This window comes from Salvelinus sp. IW2-2015, linkage group LG9, assembly GCF_002910315.2.
Source record: "Salvelinus sp. IW2-2015 linkage group LG9, ASM291031v2, whole genome shotgun sequence".
Taxonomy (NCBI): Eukaryota; Metazoa; Chordata; class Actinopteri; order Salmoniformes; family Salmonidae; genus Salvelinus; species Salvelinus sp. IW2-2015.
The window spans coordinates 15,123,849-15,149,190 of NC_036849.1; the positions used below are offsets into that span (position 1 = coordinate 15,123,849).

At 43.4% G+C, this 25,342-nt stretch overlaps 1 protein-coding gene across 1 annotated transcript in view; it reads right to left on the reverse strand.

Annotated features, from left to right (window-relative positions):
* syne2b (spectrin repeat containing, nuclear envelope 2b) overlaps window positions 1–25,342 on the reverse strand; it is a 138,237-nt gene that overhangs the window by 13,163 nt on the left and 99,732 nt on the right. The window contains 21 exon segments of the mRNA XM_023994407.2: window positions 6,500–6,666; window positions 7,428–7,586; window positions 10,396–10,551; window positions 11,087–11,212; window positions 12,862–13,056; window positions 13,144–13,375; window positions 13,610–13,704; window positions 13,873–14,020; window positions 14,186–14,340; window positions 14,433–14,552; window positions 14,651–14,833; window positions 14,986–15,190; window positions 15,281–15,414; window positions 21,091–21,261; window positions 21,390–21,533; window positions 21,971–22,126; window positions 22,425–22,586; window positions 22,704–22,856; window positions 23,216–23,437; window positions 23,554–23,692; window positions 24,176–24,369. Of these exon segments, the coding sequence (XP_023850175.2) occupies window positions 6,500–6,666; window positions 7,428–7,586; window positions 10,396–10,551; window positions 11,087–11,212; window positions 12,862–13,056; window positions 13,144–13,375; window positions 13,610–13,704; window positions 13,873–14,020; window positions 14,186–14,340; window positions 14,433–14,552; window positions 14,651–14,833; window positions 14,986–15,190; window positions 15,281–15,414; window positions 21,091–21,261; window positions 21,390–21,533; window positions 21,971–22,126; window positions 22,425–22,586; window positions 22,704–22,856; window positions 23,216–23,437; window positions 23,554–23,692; window positions 24,176–24,369 (3,416 nt within the window).

Below are 25,342 nucleotides of genomic sequence, written 5' to 3' on the forward strand. Positions count from 1 at the left end.
ACTATACTGTTATTTTTACTAATACTGTGACTGTTACACTACTACTTTTTACTTTACATTTACATTTTAGTCATTTAGCAGACGCTCTTATCCAGAGCGACTTACAGTAGAGTGCATACATTTTATTACATTTTTTTTACATACTGAGACAAGGATATCCCTACCGGCCAAACCCTCCCTACCGGCCAAACCCTCCCTAACCCGGACGACGCTATGCCAATTGTGCGTCGCCCCACGGATCTCCCGGTTGCGGCCGGCTGCGACAGAGCCTGGGCGCGAACCCAGCCCAGCCTGGGCGTGAACCCAGAGACTCTGGTGGCGCAGCTAGCACTGCGATGCAGTGCCCTAGACCACTGCGCCACCCGGGAGATGTTAATGTTACTACTACTACTGTTACTGTTACTACTACTGCTGTTACTGTTACTACTGTTACTGTTACTACTACTGCTGTTACTGTCACTTTTACTACTACTACTACTACTGTTACTACTGTTACAACTACTACTGGTACTACTACTACTTTTACTGTTACTACTACTACTGCTACTGTTACTACCACTACTGTTATTGTCACTGTTACTACTACTACTTTTACTGTTACTACTACTGTTACTACTACTACTGTTACTGTTACTGTTACTACTGTTACCACTACTACTAATGTTACTGTTACTACTGTTACTGTTACTACTGTTACTGTTACCACTACTGCTACTGTTACTGTTACTACTACTACTGTTACTACTATGACTGTTACTACTGTTACTGTGACTACTACTGTTACTACTACTACTGTTACTGTCACTGTTACTACTACTACTGTTACTGTTACTACTACTGTTACTGTTACTACTACTGTTACTGTTACTACTACTGTTACCAATGTTACTGTTACTACTACGACTACCACTGCTGCTACTATTACTGTTACTGTTACTACTACTACTACTGTTACTGTTACTACTACTGTTACTGTTACTGTTACTACTACTGCTACTGTTACTACTACTGTTACTACTACTGTTACTGTTTCTGTTACTACTACTGTTACTGTTACTACTACTACTGTTACTGTCACTACTACTACTGTTACTGTTACTACTGTTACTACTACTGTTACTGTTTCTGTTACTGTTACTACTACTGTTACTGTTACTACTACTACTGTTACTACTACTGTTACTGTTACTACTACTGCTACTGTCACTACTACTGTTACTGTTACTACTACTACTGTTACTACTACTACTACTCATGTTACCACTACTACTGTTACTACTACTGTTACTGTTACTACTACTACTGTTACTATCGTTACTGTTTATGTTACTGTTACTATGCTGTTACTGTTACTACTGTTACTGGTAAACTACTGTTCATGTTTCTGTGTCAGTTACTGTTCTGTTACTGGTAATGTTACTACTACTGTTTGTTATACTACTGTTATACTAGTGTTTACTGTACTATCTGTACTGTATACATACTGTTACTATATACTACTGTTACTGTTATACTAGCTGTACTGTTACTACTACTGTTACTGTTACTACTACTGTTATACTAGTGTTACTGTTATTCTACTACTTGTTACTGTTTTACTACTACTGTTACTACTTACTTACTACTGTTACTGTTTACTGTTTTCTGTTACCGTTACTACTATGTTATGTTCTACTCTGTTACTGTTACTACTACTGTTACTGTTATCTGTTACTATTACTATACGTTAATGTTACTGTTTCTGTTAGTTACTATTATGTTATGTCTAACTTATGTTACTGTTACTACTACTGTTATATTACTACTCTGTTATGTTATGTTTCTTTTACTGTTACTATTATGTTACTGTTACTATACTGTTGTATATATGTTATGTTACCTTACTGTTATATTACTACATGTTAATGTTACTGTTACTGTTACTACTACTGTTACTGTTACTACTACTGTTACTGTTACTGACTACTGTTACTATTACTACTGTTAATGTACTGTTACGTAATGTGTTATACTTGTTAATTTTACTGTTATTCTGTTCTGTTACTACTATTTACTGTTATGTACTACTACTGTTACTGTTTTTTTACCTGTTACTTATTCACTGTTACTACTACTGTTACTATTACTACTACTGTTAATGTTACTGTTTCTGTTACCGTTACTAATACTGTTACTACTACTGTTATATTACTACTACTAGTTACTGTTACTGTTTTGTTACCGTTACTACTACTGTTACTACTACTGTTACTATTACTACTACTGTTAATGTTACTGTTTCTGTTACCGTTACTATTACTGTTACTGCTACTGTTACTATTACTACTACTGTTACTGTTACTGTTTCTGTTCCGTTACTACTACTGTTTACTACTACTGTTACTATTACTACTACTGTTAATGTTCTGTTTCTGTTACCGTTACTATTACTGTTACTGCCACCACACTGACAGTGGGCATCTTGGGCTGCAGTCGCCCAACTGTCAACAAGGGCAAGACCAGAGACCCAGTGCTGCCTGCAGGAAACACTGCTTAACTCCCACCTACAGTATAATTGTCATTCCCCAAGCAATTAAAGACACCATACAAAGAACAGCATAGAGCAATACCCAGCAACTCTTGAAATATCTAGTGACACCAATTTACATAGAAAAGTCAGGGTAAGCCTTTCATCTGTCATAAGACAGATGTCTCTGTCTCGGAGGATCCTATGCAACATTAAGTCTTACATTCACTTTGTAATGAGATAAGAGACAAATCCCTGTGGCATGTTAAGTATGTTACTGTGTCTCTCCCACAAAAGTTTAGAAAAAATTCACTTCAGTTACCCACTGTCTGAGTATGTTGCATGCTGTCACCTTATGACGGCTCATGAGTCTGTTATGCTAAGAAACTTGCTATGGTTCAATAAAATATGAGTGCTGAACAGTAATCCAATCTATGACTCAATACCTATTATTATCACCAGACTACCCCCTTCTCCACACACACACACACACACACACACACACACACACACACACACACACACACACACACACACACACACACACACACACACACACACACACACACACACACACACACACACACAACACCACCAACACACACACACACACACACACACACACACACACACACACACACACACAACTCTATTTTGCACCCCCTTGTCTGAACTCAACCAATCACCATGGCAACTGAGCTGGCAACCTGATGCCGAAGTTCTTTGAGATATACTGCATCGCCATGGCTACAGGAACTTCAACCATAAAGGGGAGACGAATGGCCAAAGAAGTGCTTTTTTAACAGCCGTACTCAAACACTGAATAAAACATGCTGAATCCTGTACTTACAGCAAAGAAAAACAGATATAACTCAAATCCCTGTCTCTTCAGACTTGGTAAACAAAGGAAGTCGATGTGTGAGCACTGAGCTGACTCCTGGCGTAGAGGGGGTTGTTTCAACAAAACATCTGCCTCACACGCCCCTCGCTCAGACAATGGTGAGGAGTGCGGGGGCCTTGGGGGCCTTGGGTAGGGGAAGCTGGGTCTACGGGCCCTATGGATGACACAATGCCTTGTGTCAGCAGACAGCAGCTGCTGGGCAGGGTGACGGAGCACCCAGTTTGTTTTGGGGGACAAAGGCGACCGGTGAGCCTGAGCCAGTGTCAGCGCATCTAATCTTCACCAAGTAAACTTTCACTAATCTTCCATATCACACTGCACTGGGTCCGCCCAGGCACAGGCTGGGGCACGGTCCTCACTCATCACCACTCTGAAATGTCCCGTCTGTAATAAGCACTCATCCAAATAGGTGACACATCATTTCAGGACCCTATGATAGGCCAACATGAACTGTCAACCTCCAAATCAAATCAGTTACAACACTTCCTGTTGTAAGCATGATAAAATGAAGGATGATTCAAATCCCCTTTATGAGGTCGATGAGCAACACATAGCAGATTTAAGAGCACTCATTGCTTAATAATGCAATAGATCTACAGTGTAGGCATCATTGAAGACTTTAGGATTAGACTTTGACTGAAATTGTGAAATGCTATACACATGTATGCTATTGCAATGATGGCATGCTCTGGTCTTGGTGAGGGAAGGTTGAGGACCACCTGTACACAGGATTATAGTGCATCATGGGATGACCTGAGATGATGGGAAGTGGAGCTGACAGGACGTCCTGGCTGAACGGGCCGTGAGGAGGCTAGTTGAGGGCCCGGGGCTATCCCGTCATCTCCCCTCCCTCTTTACCTCGCCCTCTTTATCTCTCTCTCTTATTACCCTGTATCTCTCTTTCACCTCCCTCTCTCTCACTTACCTACTGATCTAAAGCCAATTGTAGCCCTCTAACTTTTCCCCCCAACACACAAAGCCAATTGTAGCCTTAGTGCTCTAGTCTATACGACACACAAATCCAATTGTAGCCTTCCCCTCTTGTTGTGGTCAAATGAAAGCCTTAGTATGGGGAAACTCCTTTGATAAAACTAGAAGGTAATTAGGTATGTTTGTACTAGAAATTAAGAGTTTATGCTCACAGAACAAACTTGATATTTTTCTCTTGAACCTAAGTAGAGTGAGCGGAGCACACACAATAATATATAATTGTAACCGTTGGCTGACTGCCATACACACTGCCATGTACATGTCGTGAGAGGGAACTCAGGGCAGAGACATAGCAACAAGCAACAGGCTAAATGGTTTCCACATCGCGTTAAGCAGCTTGTTCAAGTGCAACAGGCAGACATTCCTCACGCTTATCTTCTTACAGAGGGTTACAGCTACAAAACAACCATGGAGACTGAGGCCCAAATCCTGTCCTCATGTGCTCTAAGACGGAATAATTTAATCCCAACTTTTACACCATGTCTCTGGAATAGTGGCGGAATATGTAGGCTAAACTAGGGGTCCACACATTCCTTTGCATAGCGCCACATGGACCAGTACTAAGTGGCAGAATGGACTAACTAGCTCATTAACAGGATAAAACATCCATGCAAGGTTGGCTTAAAGGACAGTGTGTTAGTGGGCTGGGCAGACTGCCCTGCATTCTCTGTGTTATTCCATCCTATACCTACCCGCAATCCTAAAGACCTCAAACTTTAGGCTCCCTGTCATTCACAGAGAGAACCCTCACTCGGTCCCTTGGTCCACATGGCCATAGACAAGTCCAGAATATCACTCAAACAGAAACTCCTCCCTCTGCCTGTTGTTGCTATGCAGGCAGACTCCTGTTAGTGAGAGAAAGACAAGGCAGCTGGACACCATGTTAGAGAGAGCCAAGAACAGCCACCATATGGCCCAGCTAAATCCCTCATTCTCATGGAGGATAAGTCATCCCCCTTCCTCCCCTTCGCAGTGACTCTGTATATCTGGCCCCTGTGGCCAGAGTAAAAACATTCCACTGAAGAGCAGGTCAGCTGGCTCTCTCTGACAAGTGGGGCCTCTGAGTTTCCAATTATCCACTTGGGGGTGGGGGGTAGTGCCTGCCTGTGAACAACAGCAATGACGCCAGAATGTTAGATTGAATAACCTATTCTCTCTGGAGATCTAATGCCAGTGCACTATATGCTACCCTCAATAATGAATAGCAATTGAATGAATGCTACTAACTAACATGCAATGCAAAAAGCTTGGATGATGAGAATGACTCAAAAGTCTCTTAAAAATATTCTAGCAGAGGCTTGTAAACAGGCTGCAGCAAAGAAGACTGCAGACATCATTATACCGATGATGCCCAGAGAAAACAAGGCCGCATCAGTGACCAGAGTTCGAAACACTTCACCTAATGATCGCCATCTCAGAAATAAATCTTGTTAGTGGAAAAAGAAAACACATTAAGGAGGACACAGTTTTAACCCCCTGCACACTGCAGACAACACCCTGACAAGCCTAGTGTTCATCAGGCGCAAGGTGAATCGTTACAAGAAGACTACACTTGGAATAGCATCATAGTCTCATAATACACCAGTCCTCCCTGATGCATTAGATTAGAACATATTTTTTTCAATCTCATTAGTCCTATGGTGTTCTTTTTATCCGCCTTGATATTCCTCTCAATGGATCATGTGTTTACTGCTTTCCGAGACACGCATGTATCATCAATAATTGCATCATGCTGGTATTTCAGCAGTTCTCTTCATTCCACTCTGTGTTGGATTGGGATTAATGTTTCTGGATTAATAATATTATCCCTGTGATGGCTCTCTGAAGCTTTCCCTGTTATAATCTCAAAGCTTGGAACATTGCAGCAGCAGCAGCTGTTCTACCCTGCCCTGTCCTCACCCAACCCTAGTGGTAGAACCAGTTCTGACAGCGGTCAGACCACGGTCTTACAATGACGCGTTGTTGTAATACATCCTCTGTGTTGTTTTGAATGACAAAGAGAAATCAATCCATTTGCAAGACTGATATACTATGTACTCGATATGCCCTAACCAAGCTAATATTGTGGGCAGAGAGTTGTAAAGGTCCAACTGTGGTCTTACCTGGTCTCTATGTGGTCAAACAGGTGCTGCCAGCGGTCATTGATGTCCTTCAGCTTGTCGTTGACCTCGGTCTCCTTGGTCTTGTTGCTAGCGGTGATGAGCTGCTCTCCAAGCAGCTTCAGGTGGGTTTTATTCTCACTGAAGAGGTTGATCTCCTCCATACAGTCCTAGGAGTCACACAGAATGGGAATGAGTATCTGAATGAGTGCACGTGTTGTGTCAAATTAATGTTTGTATGAGAGGGAGAGGGTAAGTGAGTGTGGGTCGAAAGGTTTTGTGAATGATGGTATTCTATAGGAGGACATTTCCCCCAATAGCATGTATTATGGTATCAATGTTTTAAAAAGTCCAATATTGTCCAGTCAACAAAGTGTGACATCCACCTCCCTCCAAGCGGCCCTGCTGCTGAGATTAAAACAGCTGCCGTTCCATTCACTGGCAGGGTAATTCACAGCACATTGAAAACTTTGCATCCCTCCCTCCTTCTCTTGGTCTCCTCCTTCAGAAGACAGAACATCCCCACCACTCTATCTCCTGTCTGTAGAGAGCTACTTTCTCTGTTTACTTCCCTACTTTCATACGGTGGACTTTGATCGGCTGTTGAGGGGGAGCCAATCAGTGGAGTGATAGAAACCAGTCTGGATATGTTTAAAAGTCTAACCGTTGAACTCTGGCTGTTGGTTAAATCTAATCTAAATGACAATAGATAAATTAATCACTGTTTACGTTCCACAGTGCCAGGCCGGTTTATTGTTCTAATAATCCAATTCAACTTTAAAGTTTTCATCATTTTGACCTAAACTTGATTTAGATAACTCTGACTAAGCTATACATCAAAGGGAGTGAAACTGTTCAAACTGTTTTGATTATATTTGAATCACAGAGACTCAGGACCCCCCTCGTGGGCCAAACAGCATGGCCCCCCTACCTTCTTCAGCTTCTCCACCATCTCCTCGATGCTGATGTCGGCATTGTGTGCCACTTTGTTTTCCATCTGCGTCAGCCATTCACAAAGCTCCTTGTTTTTCTCATTAAAGATGATCCATGCATTGAGACGGTCTGCTATCTCCTGTTTGCGTAGGGAGACCTTAAAGGAAACACAGAATATGGACAATATATGCTTAATGGGCAATAATAGATGGTCAGTATACCATAGATAACTGTTATCATATCTAGTATATGGTTAAATAGTGAGTTGGGTAGGCATGGATTCTGCAAGTGTTTCTCCAGACTAAATAACAGTGACAGTAAGATTGCCAAGGGAATGTCAGGGAAACCAGTTCAATTGCTTCACCAAAGTTTCCTTCAAGTTAGTAATGATGTAATGATAAATAATGATGACACAAAGATATGGAGCATTCACACAGACAGGTATGATTTCTCTTCAACCAGGACTTGAGTAGAACTGTACTTCATTGCATGGCAAAATTAAGTCTGTTCGTACTACTCTGTGTGACACGAGAGAGAAGGATTTGTTGTGGCGCGTGAGAAACAGGTTCACACTATTAATGGCTGCCGTGATTATGAGTACTTCACGACGATGCCACCTCACTTCACCACCCAAATAACAGGCAGGTGTAGTCCTATGCTCACAAATAAAAGAAACCAATATCATCTACACTACATGACCAAAAGTATGTGGACACCTGCTCGTTGAACATCTCATTCCAAAATCATGGGCATTAATATGGAGTTGGTCCCCCCTTGCTGCTATAACAGACTCCACTCTTCTGGGAAGGCTTTCCACTAGATGCTGGAACATTGCTGCGGGGACTTGCTTCCATTCAGCCACAATAGCATTAGTGAGGTCGGGCACTGATATTGGGCGATTAGGCTTGGCTCGCAGTCGGCGTTCCAATTCATCCGAAAGGTGTTCTATGGGGTTGAGGTCAGAGCGTGAAGGCTAGTCAAGTTCTTCCATACCGATCTCGACAAACCATTTCTGTATGGACGTCGCTTTGTGCACGTGGACATTGTCATGTTGAAACAGGAAAGGGCCTTTCCCAAACCGTTGCCACAAAGTTGGAAGCACAGAATCGTCTAGAATGTCATTGTTAAGATTTCCCTTCACAGCCCCAGATCATTATTCCTCCTCCACCAAACTTTACAGTTGGCACTATGCATTTAGGTAGATAGCATTCTCCTGGCATCTGCCAAACCAAGATTAGTCTGTCGGACTGCCAGATGGTGAAGCGTGATTCATCCCTCCAGAGAATGCGTTTCCACTGCTCCAGAGTCCAATGGCGGCGAGCTTTACACCACTCTAGCCAACGCATGACATTGAACATGGTGATCTTAGGCTTCTGTGCTCGGCCATGGAAACCCATTTCATGAAGCTCCCGTCGAACAGTTCTTGTGCTGACGTTGCTTCCAGAGGCAGTTTGGAACTCGGTAGTGAGTGTTGTAACCGAGGACAGATGATTTTTACGTGCTACGCGCTTTAGCACTCGGCGGTCCCATTCTGAGCTTGTGTGGCCTACCACTTCGCGGCTGAGCAGTAGTTGCTCCTAGACATTTCCACTTCACAATAACAGTTGATCAGTTGATCTAGCAGGGCAGAAATGTGACGAACATCCTATGACGGTGCCACGTTGAAAGTCACTGAGCTCTTCAGTAAGGCCATTCTACTGCCAATATTTGTCTATGGAGATTGCATGGAGGTGTGCTTGATTTTATAAACCTGTCAGAAACGGGTGTAGCTGAAATAGCCGAATCCACTAATTTGAAGGGGTGTCCACATACTTTTGTATATATAGTGTATCTTGTACTCAGGCAGAGTTGCCACAGCAGCACAGAAAGAGTTAACCCAAAGTTAGGCCAAGACAGTGAAAGGTAAGATGGACTCCATCTGCTATGAACATCATGTGCTTATTCACCATTTATCAAAAACAAATGCAAAATAAATCAGTTTTCTCTTGATCTACATTCACTTACACTAATAAAAACACCTTCCCAAGGTAATTTTCCGCCACTCGCCAGACTGAATGTGAGTCTAACAGAGTCAGTCTGATGGGTACACAATTCTGAGAGATAGACATGGTGGATGGTGTGGAGGAACATTAGGAGAGGTGTAAGCAACACCCTTCAGCTGACTGCTGCATCGTGTTCCCATGTGACAGATTTTGGGATGAGCACCAGGCACAGGAGTCAACACTCCCCTTGAAATCAAATCAAAAATTCCATCAGTAAAGTTGTCAAAACTGTACTCATTTTGTCATTTAAGCCTGAAAACATTGAATCTGTTTTTTTTTACTCACCCGGTTGAAGTGAAAGCCTTAGAATAGCCATAGCAACGGCCCTAGCCTGACGACAGGCTGATTTCCAATACAAAGGGCCTGCTTCCTGAAGCCTAAACTAATTTCTCCATCACCATCTGGCCCCCCATTCCCACATAGCCATCTCCCCCAAACACTCAAACCTGTATGTCTCTACCCCAGAAACTAACCCCAAAGCTCAGGCTCCAGCACATATCCACCAAACTTGGTTTTCATTCTATGGTTGACCATACCATAATAAAAAACAATAATATTTCAGAAAATTTGACATTTTTAAAGTTCTTGAAGTGTATCACTACCAACTGGGTTATATATTTTTTTAAATAATCAAAAGAGTAATCAAATCAGAGTCAGATGACAGCTTGTTTCCCTTGCAAAGCAATTACTGATTGGATTAAGAAATGGAGTTTCTGCATTTAGTTATCTGGACATTCATGCCAACCAACTTTTTCTATATATGTCACTACGGCAGCTGCTGTCCCAACACAAACATTCACACACAGGGACTGTTTGGCTACTGTCTTCCCACTAAACACACTCAGCCGAGTGAGTCTTGAGCCTGCAGCCAGTCTAGCCCAGAGCCCAGCCGTCTCCCCAGCCCCAGCCAGCCATGTCCCCTACCTTGAGGCAGAGTTCCTCCCATTGACAGTGGAGGTGCTCCACCTGCTCCTGGAGTAGCAGCACGTCGTCAGCAATGATGTACTGGGACAGGTCCGTCTTCATGTTGGCAAGTTCAGTCAGGCTCTCAGCCCAGTCATCCAGTGAGTTCTCAGCCTCCTGCATACCATAACACAGCACCAACAAACTGTCCCGTCAGGCCCCCTCCACTCCAGTCCACGCCACGCGCCCTCTCTCTCTCTCTCTCTCTCTCTGTCCTGCCCCTTCTCTCTGCTCTGCCTCTCTTTCTCTCTCTCTTTTTCTCCCCGCCCCCGGAGAGGATTAAGGGCCGCAGCAGACCAGGACAGAAGGAGGGAGGAGGGGGGAGGGGATAAACCCATGATGGGCCATAAGAGATTGAAAAGCCAAACATGTTACTAACTTGGCTCTGCTCTTGTGTTCTGACTGATACTTTATCTGTTTTAGATGTGCTTTAGTGGGCCAACTAATGACTTCCCAGTCTAAGGACTGAAGTCTCATCAGCTTCTACTGCACAATGCACACAATAAACTTTGATAAAACAAAACAAATTACCACATGAACACCAAAAGGACTCTTTTGTTCCTAACTTTTGTCCTCCTCCATTCTGCCCTATGTATTCACACACTGGGTGAAAGGGTCGAGACATTTGGAAACAACTGTGTTTACCACTTACCTCAGTGAGTTTCTCTGTAACTTGGAGCTCATTGTCATGTTCTGGGATCGACTGCTTCAGTCCGGTCTGCATGGTGTCCAGCTGCTGCATGCTATCGGATAGTCTGGCCTCACAGCGCTCCCAGTTCTGAGAGTAGAAAGGTAGTCATGTAAATAGATGTAGATATACTCTAGTTGAAGGAGCAGTTGAGAAGGTTAGTAGAAGTTAAGAGGAGCATTTCTGTTTTTAGAATTGAAAATAAGTTTTAGTGCCTCCATTGTCAGGGTGGATGAAAATGGAATTGATGTAATCTATTGGATTTTATCAAAGCAAAGAAAGACTTGGCCAAACAGCAGACAAAAGGGGAGAGCGGGTTAAGGTTTCTAAGAACAGACACATGAGACCTCCCACAGAAGGAGAGGCCAGGTGTCAATTCAGGTCAGTGAAACATCAACATATCTCATGCCTCAGCCCTTCGTAGAGTATCTCTAGGTAATGCCCGAGGAACAGCAGGGTCAAAAACAAGCAGGTTTACCCAGTTGGAGAGGCTCTGGTCTCCATGTCCACCTTAGTGCTCCTGACAGCTCAGGGACCGGAGGGGTTCAAGTGCTCTAATACCCAGACAGGCTTACACTAAGCCTGCATGCTTGCCTACTCCAGGCCTGCCTGCCTCGTCCCTGTCTGCCTCCTCTCTGCCAGTCTGCCTCCTCCCTGCCAGTCTGCCTCCTCCCTGCCAGTCTGCCTCCTCCCTGCCAGTCTGCCTCCCTCCCTGCCAGTTCTGCTCTCCTCCCTGCCAGTCTGCCTCCTCCCTGCTGTCCTGCCTCCTCCCTGCCTGTCTGCCTCCTCCCTGCCTGTCTGCCTCCTCCCTGCCTGTCTGCCTCCTCCCTGCCTGTCTGCCTCCTCCCTGTCTCGCTGTGGTTACTACATGATGTGTTATTTTATAGTTTTGATGTCTTCACTATTATTCTACAATGTAGAAAATAGTAAAAAATAAAGAAAACCCTTGAATGAGTAGGTGTTCTAAAAATGTTGACCGGTAGTGTATATCGGGATCTGTTTCTAGGATCACTCACTCTGATAAGGGACAAATCATTATTACAGGCCTACTCAATGGGAAAATATTTCCTCCATGAACCACACGCTGCCATAAAGAGCCTTAAAACTACTGAGTGCTGTGGGTCAAAGAGCCTTCTCATGACTGAATGATCTATCAAGTCTGAAAGCTGACTAAGGCACTCCCTCTGACAAAAAGTTGACCAGTAATCAACTCAGTCAATCGGTCAGTATCCCACACTGCCAGAAACCCAGATCAGTGCTAGACTAAGCCAGACTCCTGGATGAGTGGATAGTTGTTATAGAGAAGATCCAGGAATGTACTGTAGGTCAGTGGGCTGATCTGTGTGTTTCAGGCCCAAAACTGCTACATGGGCATTTAAGGTGAAATGTAACCACAGTAGGGGGTTAGGGGGTCAAATATAATAAGGCATTTCTAAAAGTAGACCTCTGACTGTAGAGAATGCCTGTTTCACATCAGACATTTCAAGGCTAAGCTAAGATCTTGCATTATATTGTAAACCTGTGCCTCTGACAGAAATTTACTCAATTCTATTGATTCGAAGGTATCCTCTTTACTCTGACCTATCATTTGAATCAACCATTTTATAAACAAATACACTTAAAACATGTTATTCCACTAAAATGTGATCCACAGATAATGATCTTCCTATAGGTCAGCTGATTGAGTAGTCTCTTCCCCAAGCTGCTGTCTCCCACTGACTGAGGGGCAAGAGGAGCACCTGAATGATAGCGTTTGTTATGTCCTTTCTCTTTTCCAGCAGTCCTTGCAGGTTCTCCCAGTCCTCCTGCAGGGTAGCCAGCTCGGTCTGCAGCTGTGCCTGAGTCTGTTCGTCCCCCATGGAGAAGAGCTGACGGCCCAGCTCCAGAGTGTGGATGTAGCTGCACTGGTACCTCTGGAAAAGCAGCTCCGTGTGCTACAGGCCACAGAAGACAGAAGGAATGCACTGTCATTTATGAACCCTTGCCCTTCCCCTTGGCTGTATCAATCTCTAACCTATTACCTTCATGTCGTAGAGGGAGCTTCGGAGCTGCTGCAGGCTGCAGTGGGCTGGCCCTGTGGGGGGCAGGAGGGCCTGGGCATCTGCTACGAACCTCTGGAGCTTCCTGAGGCTGCGGCTGTAGAGGTGCCAGTGTTTGACTAGCCCCTCCACCAGGGAGCTCCTTTGAGCTGCCCTCTGAACAGCCCCCTGCCAGTGCTCCCTCAGCTGGGCCAGCTTCAGGATGAAGTCACTCCTGGGGGACAGAGAACGGTAACAGCATACAAATGAATACAACTATAAGAGTAACTCAGAAAGCTAAAATCAATGACGATGATTGATAATGATCAAAAACATGTAACTAATCACCAGCCGATGGTCAAAGGACCACGACGCCCATTAATAGAGGTGGATAAACATCAATGGTGCAACAGTTCTTACAAAGACTAACATTGATCATGTGAGCAGAGAATCTCTGTCCTGTCCTCACCTATCATCCACGTCTCCCCTCTGCAGCAGACGTAGAGAATCATTGATGACAGAGTGCAGGATCTGATGACCGATAGACATCTCTAACTGGAACCTCTGAGACACCAGAATCACAATATTACTGTCATATTCACAGGCCTAGTTAGTGTTACTGAATAGATACTGTGTGTGTGTGAGTGAGTGCGTGCGTGCCTGAGTCTGTGTGTGCGTGTGTATGTGCGTATGTGTGTGATGTAAGCGTGCGAGCGTATGTGTGTTTGTCACCTGGTGTGTGCGTAGCTGCTCTCTCAGGCCGCTGTAGGTGCTGGCCAGGTCTACTGCTAGGCTGTCCTCCATCGTCTGTAGGAAGTCCATCCAGTTCTCACACTTCTCCTGAAAACTCTGTTGCCTCAGTGACTCTGTCTGCAACTCACTGACACACAAACAAGACACACTTTAAACCTGCCATACTGTTTTCTAGTGTAATAGTAGGGCTTAGCCAGGATTTAGTCTTTTATTGACTAATTTGTGGTAGACTCTGTCTGTTAGTGTCTCTCACGTTACCACGCTGACAGTAAAGCACTTCTACTGTACTGACCTGTAGGTCTCCACAGCACGGGCCGAGGCCTGAGCCCAACTCCAGTTGAGGCTCTGTAGTCTGTGGGTGGCAGGGTCACTGAGGGTCAGCCTGTAGCTCAGCTCATTCAGTATGTCCAGGTCAGGAGAGAAACCACTCAGCTCCAGCAGACCCATCTGGAACACATGGATCCACAGTCAGTCTCTGGATATACAGTATTCAATACAGAGGTCTGACTTAGCATGAGGTCTGTTTTGTGTTGGCCTACCTTGGATATATACATTTGTGGAGGCACGGTTACACTTTTCAGTCTCCCCTCCCAGTCCTCAAGGTGTTTCTCAAGGGATGCCAAGACACTCTCAAACTCCTGGAGCTGCTCATGCTCTTCCTGCACACACATAAACACATTAATAACATGGTCAGGGATCAGGCATAAAGGCATACAAGTAGCTATAAAACAACAAGGCATATATTACCACACAGTACCTGGAGATGCCCAAGCTTATCGGCCAGTGACTGGCTCAGATGTAGGACACCACGGGTTAGCATACGGCTCTCTGATTGGATGAAGACGGCAGATGAGGGTTCCACTCGTCCACTGAGTTCCTTAGAGGCCTCTAGCACCCCCTCCAGGTCGGTCTGTAAACTGTCTGTTCTCTCCTGCAGGCTCTGGGACAGGGGCAATGGGAGAAATACAGCAGCGAGGATGACAGAGTTCTCACAAGAACTGATTCAGGATCAGTCTGATCTATACTCTCATACGACTCATTAACTATGTGCATATTCCCTCTACCATGTAGCTTTCACAATATCCCACTTACATGGACGGCCTGTATCTGGGCTGCAACCAGCTGTGTAGTGTTGTCCTGACCAGGTGGCTGGTTCATCAGAGCTGTTACATCACCCCTCAGTGTTTGCAGACGTTGGGAGAAAGGTACAGAGAGACGTGCATAAGCCCCCCAGATCTGGAGCAGTGTCTGAGTTCTATTCAGGTGATTCTCCAGCTCACGATTCACCTTATTCCACCTTGAAAGACCAGGAAAGACCACTCAGTGTGTGTGTAAGTGCGTGTGCATGTGTATATGCGTGTTTGTGTTTATTGTAGTTTACACTGACCTGGTTCTCTCTCTATCCAGTTGCTCTGACATGAGGAAGGTGGCAGTAGGACTGATCATGTCCCTGAGGATGGAGAGAGTGTGGATCAGACCGTCCCATTCTGAGTCACACCCCTCAGTCTCCTTCCTTAGAAGCTAGACACAGGAACACATACACAACAGTGTGATCACCTGCTCATAAACTGTATTATAACAGGAACAGTGCAATGACAGGTCATATACCCAGTTACAAATCAACAGTGGCGAACCGCCATTCAGGACCCCACCTTTTTAGCAAAACAAGTGGGAGGGTTGCCTGTTTTACATGTTATTTTGACATTAATAAATCAAATCAAATCACATTTTATTGGTCACATACACATGGTTAGCTGATGTTAATGAGAGTGTAGCGAAATGCTTGTACTTCTAGTTCCGACAGCGCAGTAATGTCTAACAAGTTATCTAAAAATCCCACAACAACTTCCTAATACATACTAATCTAAAGGGATGGAATAAGAATACGTACATATAAATATATGGATGAGCGATGACCGAGTGGCATAGGCAAGATGCAATAGATGGTATAAAATACAGTATATACAGTTGAAGTCAGAAGTTTACATACACTTAGGTTGGCGTCATTAAAACTTGTTTTTCAACCACTCCACAAATTTCTTGTTAATAACAAACTAGAGTTTTGGCAAATCGATTAGGACATCTACTTTGTGCATGACACAAGTCATTTTTACAACAATTGTTTACAGACAGATAATTTCACTTATAATTCACTGTATCACATACATACATGAAGTTGACTGTGCCTTCAATAACTTCTTATGGCTGCATCCCGCTACCGGGATCGTTATGACAACAGCCAGTGAAAGTGCAGGGCGCCAAATTCAAACAACAGAAATCTCATAATTAAAATTCCTCAAACATACATGTGTCTTATATCATTTTAAAGGTAATCTTGTTGTTAATCCCACCAAAGTGTCCGATTTCAAATATGCTTTTCAGCGAAAGCACTACAAAAGATTATGTTAGGTCACCACTAAACCACAATAAGCACAGCCATTTTTCCAGCGAAAGATAGCAGTCAGAAAAAGCAGAAATAGAGATAAAATTAATCCCTAACCTTTGATTATCTTCATCAGATGACACTCATAGGACTTCATGTTACACAATACATGCATGTTTTGTTTGATAAAGTTAATATTTATAACAAAAACTCTTGAGTTTACATTGGCGCGTTACATTCACTAGTTCCAAAAACATCAAGTGATTTTGCATAGCCACATCGTTTCAACAGAAATACTCAWCATAAATGTAGATGATATTACAAGTTATACACATGGAATTATAGATATACCTCTCCTTAATGCAACCACTGTGTCAGATTTCAAAAAAACTTTACGGAAAAAGCAAATCATGCAATAATCTGAGACGGAGCTCAGAACAATAGCCAAATTAGCCGCCATGTTGGGGTCAACAGAAACCAGAAAATACATGATAAATGTTTCCTTACCTTTGATGAACTTCATCAGAATGCAGTCCTAGGAATCCCAGGTCCACAATAAATGCTTGATTTGTTCGATAATGTCCGTTATTTATGTCCAATTAGCTACTTTGGTTAGCGCGTTTGGTAAACAATTCCAAAGTCACAAAGCGCATCCACTATAACGTGACGAAATGTCCAAAAGTTCCGTAACAGTCAGTAGAAACATGTCAAACGATGTACTGAATCAATCTTTAGAATGTTGTTAACATACATCTTGAATAACGTTCCAACCGGAGAATTACATTGACTTCAGAAGAGCGGTGGAATGGAGGTCCTCCTCATGTGAACGCGCATGTGAAAGCATGGTCAGCTCGTGGTAGACCTGACTAATTCCTGTCTCCTTCGGCCTCCCTTCACATTAGAGTCAGACAAAGTTCTATTGACATCTAGTGGAAGCCGTAGGAAGTGAAAACTCATCAATATCTCGCTGTAATTTCAATGAGAGCTTGGTTGAAAATCTGCCATCTCAGAAAAAATTCAAACAGGAAGTGGAACCTCTCAGGTTTTTGCCTGCCATATGAGTTCTGTTATACTCACAGACATAATTCAAACAGTTTTAGAAACTTCAGAGTGTTTTCTATCCAACATGAATAATAATATGCATATATTAGCAACTGGGACTGAGGAGCAGGCAGTTTACTATGGGCACCTCTGTGCACCTTTCATCCAAGCTACTCAATACTGCCCCTACAGCCATAAGAAGTTAAACAGCTTCGAAAATTCCAGAAAATTATGTCATGGCTTTAGAAGCTTCTGATTGGCTGATTGACATCATTTGAGTCAATTGGAGGTGTACCTGTGGATGTATTTCAAGGCCTACCTTCAAACTCAGTGCCTCTTTGCTTGACATCATGGGAAAATCTAAAGAAATCAGCCAAGACCTCAGATTTTTTTTTTTAGACCTCCACAAGTCTGGTTCATCCTTGGGAGCAATTTCCAAACGCCTGAAGATACCACGTTCATCTGTACAAACAATAGTACGGAAGTATAAACACCATGGGACCACGCAGCAGTCATACCGCTCAGGAAGGAGATGCATTCTGTCTCATGAATGTACTTTGGTGCGAAAAGTGCAAATCAATCCCAGAAAAACAGCAAAGGACCTTGTGAAGATGCTGAAGGAAACAGGTACAAAAGTATCTATATGCACAGTAAAACGAGGCCTATATCGACATAACCTCAGCAAGGAAGAAGCTACTGCTCCAAAACCGCCATAAAAAAGCCAGACCACGGTTTGCAACTGCACATGGGGACGAAGATCGTGCTTTTTGAGAAATGTCCTCTGGTCTGATGAAACAAAAATATAACGTTTTGGCCATAATGACCATTGTTATGTTTGGAGGAAAAAGGGGGAGGCTTGCAAGCCGAAGAACACCATCCCATCCGTGAAGCACGGGGGTGGCAGCATCATGTTGTGGGGGTGCTTTGCTGCAGGAGGGGACTGGTGCACTTCACAAAATAGATCGCCTCATGAGGAAGGAAAATTATGTGGATATATTGAAGCAACATCTCAAGACATCAGTCTGGAAGTTAAAGCTTGGTAGTAAATGGGTCTTCCAAATGGACAATGACCCCAAGCATACTTCCAAAGTTGTGGCAAAATAGCTTAAGGACAACAAAGTCAAGGTATTGGAGTGGCCATCACAAAGCCCTGACCTCAATCCTATAGAAAATTTGTGGGCAGAACTGAAAAAGCATGTGCGAGCAAGGAGGCATACAAACCTGACTCAGTTACACCAGCTCTGTCAGGAGGAATGGGCCAAAATAGATCCAACTTATTGTGGGAAGCTTGTGGAAGGCTACCCGAAACGTTTGACCCAAGTTAAACAATTTAAAGGCAATGCTACCAAATACTAATTGAGTGTATGTAAACTTCTGACCCACTGGGAATGTGATGAAAGAAATAGAAGCTGAAATAAATCATTCTCTCTACTATTATTCTGACATTTCACATTCTTAAAATAAAGTGGTGATCCTAACTGACCTAAGACAGGGAATTTTTACTAGGATTAAATGTCAGGAATTGTGAAAAACTGAGTTTAAATGTATTTGGCTAAGGTGTATGTTCATTTCCGACTTCAACTGTACATATGAGATGAATAATGTAAGATATGTAAACATTATTAAAGTGGCATTATTTAAAATGACTAGTGATCCATTTATTAAAGTGGCCAATGATTAGAGTCTGTATGTAGGCAGCAGCATCTGTATTAGTGAGGGCTGTTTAACAGTCTGATGGCCTTGAGATAGAAGCTGTACATGTCACATCAGTTTGCAAACAATGCACAAAAAAAGTATAATAATTCAGTTAATAAATCTGCATACAAACGTGGTCCCTTTTTTGCTTTCTTGAGTAAGGCAGCTCCAAAATGCAGGTGTTTCAGCCTAGATCAGTGTTTTCTGTGGTGGTGGGGCAGCTAGCGGAAAATACGGAGCATAGGGGTTGGTAATGTTCTCTAGCTGCGCCATTATTGGCTCAGTGTTCTATCACGCAGGGGGACACTACATCACCTCCAAAACTAAGTTTAGATCTCAAACATTCAAGCCCCTTATGTGCTGCCATAGAGTTACATTAGAAGTGCCCATCCAAGAAGGCTCAAGGTCATTGGCCACATATAAAATTATGTCAAATCACGTTATATCTACAGTAGCTTTGATTGGACTGATCAACATCATACTTTCAAAATCTTAGCTAGCAGTCATCATCATGAATCAAGTCGACAATCTACTGTCAAATGCTTTTTAATCCTTGTCATATGAAGATAAATAATTAAGAGAAATTATAGATAAAACGTATCGGTGCTTATCGGCCATTGGACATAAAGTGGGTGTGTGGTCCCAAGTCTGGGTTAGCAGGTCTCTTTTCCAAGCTTAAAAGGATAAACGTTCAACATTGGCCATGCTGTCAATCCAGCATGACCTCTGCCACGGTCAAAACAACTGGAAACTCAGAACTGGGAAATCTGACTGGGACAACTGGGAACTCTGGGAAAGAAATGAGCTCCCACTGGGAAAAAACATTTTGAACAGTCATCCAACTCGGAATTGCAAGTAGGGAACTCGGGCCTCGTTCTAGAGCTCCAACCTGAAGATCACTGACGTCATCATGATTTGACCTTGTTTTTTCTGAGTTCACAGTTGTCTTGAAAGCACAATAAATCCAGAGAATGACAGACTTTGATTGCAAAGTTTGATAACAAAATGTGCCTATGGAGGACCGCCGTGCCACCTTCCTGTTCAACTGAGCACAGCACAACAAGGTGAGTCCAAAATGTAGTGTATGCTGCTGCATAAATTATGTAATATTCCAAGGAGATATGTATACTGTAGCTAAGAAAGTAATACTAAGTGTATGTTGTGTAGTAAGCTGTTAGTATGTGAGCTCCTGAGTGGAGCAGCGGTCTAAGCCACTGCATCTCAGTGCAAGAGGCGTCACTATAGTACCTGGTTTGAATACAGGCTGTATCACATCCGGCCGTGATTGGGAGTCCCATAGGGCGGCGCACAATTGGCCCAGCGTCGTCGGGGTTTGGCCTGAGTAGGCCGTCATTGCAAATAAGAATTTGTTCTTAACTGACTTGCCTAGTTAAATAAAGGATAAATAAAAAATTGTCCCTTTTCCGCTCTTAATTTCGCCAATGGTTCTGACTTGGTGGTGCCCATGTAGCCTATAGCCTGTTTTAGAGAAATGTAATCATTGAATATTGTAAAAGCTGTCATTGTCTGCTTATATGCCCCCTTTATTTACCCAACGGTTCTGACTTGGTGTACAGGGAGAATACCGTAAGAACGGCTCATGTTCTGAATTCTAAACAGTTATATTGACTACGTCTGTCCTAGCTTGCTCATTAATGTCTTAATCAAAATTACGGATGGCCTCTTATCCGCTCGTCATCCCCTTATGCCATAGTTTATACATCTCAATTGTCATTAGAAATAACATTTGTTAAGCAAGTCAGCCATATTAGGTACTTTTTCTTTAGAGGCAGAAAATGAGACTGAATGAACTGTTTCGCTGCCAGACAAGGCTCCGCTGATAGCCAGGTGTAGTAGTGGTAAGATGTTGGGACTGCTGTTGGGACTCTGCTGTTGGGACAGCTTTATGTAGGCCCTAACAGTTTGTGGGCACCGTTTGTCACCGTTATAGTGCAATTAATGTATTGTTTAGTGTTGTGCTGTGTTTGTGTAGTGACTTTGCTGGCATGCCCCACTAAGATTTACATGCTAAAATCGCCACTGCAAATCAAACTTGATGGGTATACTGTAGTACCTACCTGGAGCTTTTCATGGAGTCCTTGCAGGGCCTGGAGAGAAAGCTGAGGGAAGCAGCTGTATTCCATAGCCTGGCAGGTCTTCACTGTGCCCAGTGTTGCATCATTCAGTCCTTTCTCAAACCCAGCCCACAGCTCCAATACCAGTTTCAGTCTCTGTCGCACAGCTGGGTTCTGGAGGGGGAAACAATGAGTCAAAATAGGAGCCACTGCACCCTACAACTTGAATGTTTTTACAACTAGTGTCCATGCAGTGAATACATGTATTTGTTAAGCAACTGCCCTCATTCCCCTGAGCTTACCTCTTGACTGAGGGCTGTACAGGCCTTAATGACATCATCTGTCTGAGTGATGAAGGCACAGGTGCAATCCTCTTTTCCTGTGTGGTGTTTCTCTCTCAACTCTTGAAGAGCTGTATAATTTAGCAAGAGTTTCTCCTCCAGACCCTGACAGACAGGAGTAGCAGTAAGACATCATAGTAACACATGCATGTTCAACTGTAGGTTCAATCCCCAATGTTTTTGATTTATTTATTAAGTTTATTTGAAACAGGGACAATGTACAACAAAATATATGTCTCAGAAGTAAGATTTAGCTAATATCTCATTTCCATCTGCAGTCCCTGGGCAGGTGAACATATAAACATTATATCCTAGCAGACATCATACATCTTAAAAACAGAAGTCAAGACATTACACATCAAAATCATTGAACATCATTTCAAATAAATTGCTGTTGGATCTGATAATATTGGGTTTCTAAAAAACATAAACACCTGGTAAAAACTAAATATTGCACATAGCCCTGTCATCATAGAAATAGCTAGAGGGCAAATGACTTGACACCTGTGGTACTGTACACCAGGTTCTGTTTTTCAACACACCTCACAGGTTCTTAAGCTCTTCTCCACCTCAGAGTGACTGACAGTCCTCTGGGCTGAGCCCATCCACTCTCTCTGACTGGTGAGCCAGGTGTGGTGGTGCTGCAGTCTGACCTCTCTCTCTGTGCACATCCTCAGCTCCTGTTCAACATCCTGGATCTGCAGAGGGAAAGTCAATAGATATGGGATCAAATAGATTCAATAGATATGGGATCAAATCATAATCAGTCGAAATGATTGGTGCTATAAAACAGGAGGTGTCACTAAAACTGACCGATAGCTATGGGGTCAAATCATCAATAGGACGGATTGATGCTCTTAAAATAGCCTAGGACTTATTACCGAAACGGCTTTAAAAATCGAAGGGGTTGAGCATCACGTTGATATTTTATATTAAAGACTATCCATAGGTTGAGGTTCTGTAAGCTATTTTCTCTTTTCCCAATTGAGTTCTCACCTGGTTGTTGAGGGTGCCCTGTAGACTGAGCCAGCGGTGGTTAAGACCGCCCAGCTCATCAGCATAATCTGGGTGTTCGTATCTCCCTCTGCTCGTCTGTAACTCCGACTGGTTGACATAGTCCACTGTGAGCTGGCGGACTGCTATCTCAGCCTTACACACCTGTAGGAGAGAGAGAGAGATGTCGGGAATCAAACAATTTGTTTTATGCAAATATAAATACTTTTACATTACCAGGTATTGAATAAGAGAGGACAAACTGAATCTGTCAGTTGCTACCTTGAAGCTCTGAAGGACTAGGTTGAGGTCCGCGTTGGTGGAGGTGGTTTGGTGGACCCTATCCCGCTGCTCTTCTAGCCTGGCCTCAGTCTCTCCAACCCAGGCTAGCAGCTCTGTCAAGGCCCACTGTGGGGACAGCCTCTCCATCAACAACTGACAGACGGAAGAAGAGAAGGGAGAAGAGACAGTCAGCAGCATTGCAGTTCTTTACAGACTCAAACCAGTGTGTATGGCACCTACTACCATACACTGTTCAAAGGCACTTAAATATTTTGTCTTGCCCATTCACCCTCTGATTGGCACACATACACAATCCATGTCTCAATTGTCTCAAGGCTTAAAAATCATTCTTTAACCTGTCTCCTCCCCTTTATCTACATTGATTGAAATTAATTTAACAAGTGACATCAATAAGGGATAATTGCTTTCACCTGGATTCACCTGGTCAGTCTATGTCATGGAAAGAGCAGGTGTTCCTAATGTTTTGTACACTCAGTGTATGACCCACTCACCTGATGCAGAGTCTGCTGGACAGCAGGTATATCAGACAGAATGCCAGCCCAGTCCTGCTCTATCTGTCTGAGCTGGGTCTGTACAGAGCAAGGCTCTGGCGCAGCAGACTGGAGCTCTGGCGCTGTCTCTGCCTCTGCCTCTCTCAGCTGCAGTAGCTGTGTTCCAGTGGTGATCACTGAGGCCTTCAGAGCCGACCTAACCTCCAGCTCTTTGGTGAAGTCCTACAAACATGACAACAGACATGGTCATATTCACCAGAGGGTCATTCACCCCAACATGTTCTCACAGGCGTTGACTTGACTGGAAAAAAACTGTCCATATAAGATTCTGGGTTTACCATATACTGGTTAAGGTGGGAGTGAATGGGTTTCAGATCTCGCTCCTGATTGGCTGTGAGAGTGAAAATGATCCAACTGTTGATTTGTTCTCTGGCCCCACAGATCCACTTGCTCAGTGCCACAAAGTCACGGGAAAACCTGCAGTGGTGAGATTAGGGTCATTCTTCTCAACTTCTGACTTTGGTTTAAAGGTCCAATCCAGACGTTTTCATCTCAATATAACATTTCTGGGTAACAATTAAGTACCTTACTGTGATTGTTTTAAATTAAAATGGTAAAACATTTATATATACAGTATATATAGCTTCTTAGCCAAGAGCAATTTCTCAAGCAATAATTTTGCTAGGACTGCCTGGGAGTGGTCTGAGTGGAGAGGTGAAAACTGCTCTTACACTAAAAGGGCATTGTCATAATTTTCACAAATTCACGTATTATTCCAACCTCATAGTGTGGAAATACAGTATGAAACACAGGAAAATCACATTTTTGATTGCATTGGCATTTAATAAGTAAATGCAACACCACTATCCCAAGTGGTTTCAAAATGTCAAAGCTGAAAACTTGCCAAATGCAATTATGAAGTTTCATTCTCATCTCTAAGCACTGTATCAAAGTCCTCACCTGCTCCACAGTTTCCTGTTCCTATCTGTGCTGACTCGTTGTTGCTCCAGCCTCAAGTGAAAGGTGGTCCAGCGAGCCTCCAGGCCACACCCAAACACACCCACCCCTTGGCAACCCGCCTCCTTCAGCCACCTCCCCTGCTCCTGCATCCGGCTGAACTTTGCCCCACTCTCATTCAGGACTGCTCTCATTTTCTGCCCAAGAGAGAGAACCTAATCATCAGTCTCTTCAACATAAGCCTATACACCCCATCATATCCCACATCCCATCTCTACTGTAACACACTATAAAACCCCATCTCTCACACATGGCCCCAGCCCCAGGTCCTCAGAACCAGGCTGTGAATGAGGAAAACACTTATAGTTCTAATAGAACATCACAAGAAGGGCTTCTGGACGAGGTGCACCACTCTGGCCATTTTGGATGATTGAGAAGAAAAAGTAGCAGAACCAGATATAGCCATGGAGCTGGCTGGGGGAGATATACGGGAAAATGACTGCTAGGTTTACATAAATTAAGGTTGGAGTCATTAAAACTCGTTTTTCAACCATTCCACAAATTTCTTGTTAACAAACTATAGTTTTGGCAAGTCGGTGAGTACATCTACTTTGTGCATGACACAAGTAATTATTCCAGCAATTGTTTACAGACAGATTATTTCACTTATAATTCACTGTATCACAATTCCAGTGGGTCAGAAGTTTACAAACACGAAGTTGACTGTGCCTTTAAACAGCTTGGAAAATTCCAGAAAATTATGTCATGGCTTTAGAAGCTTCTGATAGGCTAATTGACATAATTTGAGTCAATTGGAGGTGTACCTGTGGATATATTTCAAGGCCTACCTTCAAACTCAGTGCCTCTTTGCTTGACATCATGGGAAAATCAAAAGAAATCTGCCAAGACCTCAGAAAAAAAATTGTAGACCTCCACAAGTCTGATTCAGGGCAATTGAGGCAATTTCCAAACGCCTGAAGGTACCAAGTTCATCTGTACAAACAATAGTACGGAAGTATAAACACCCTGGGACCATGCAGCAGTCATACCGCGTGGAGCACGGGGGTGGCAGCATCATGTTGTGGGGGTGCTTTGCTGCAGGAGGGACTGGTGCACTTCACAAAATAGATCGCCTCATGAGGATGGAAAATTATGTGGATATATTGAAGC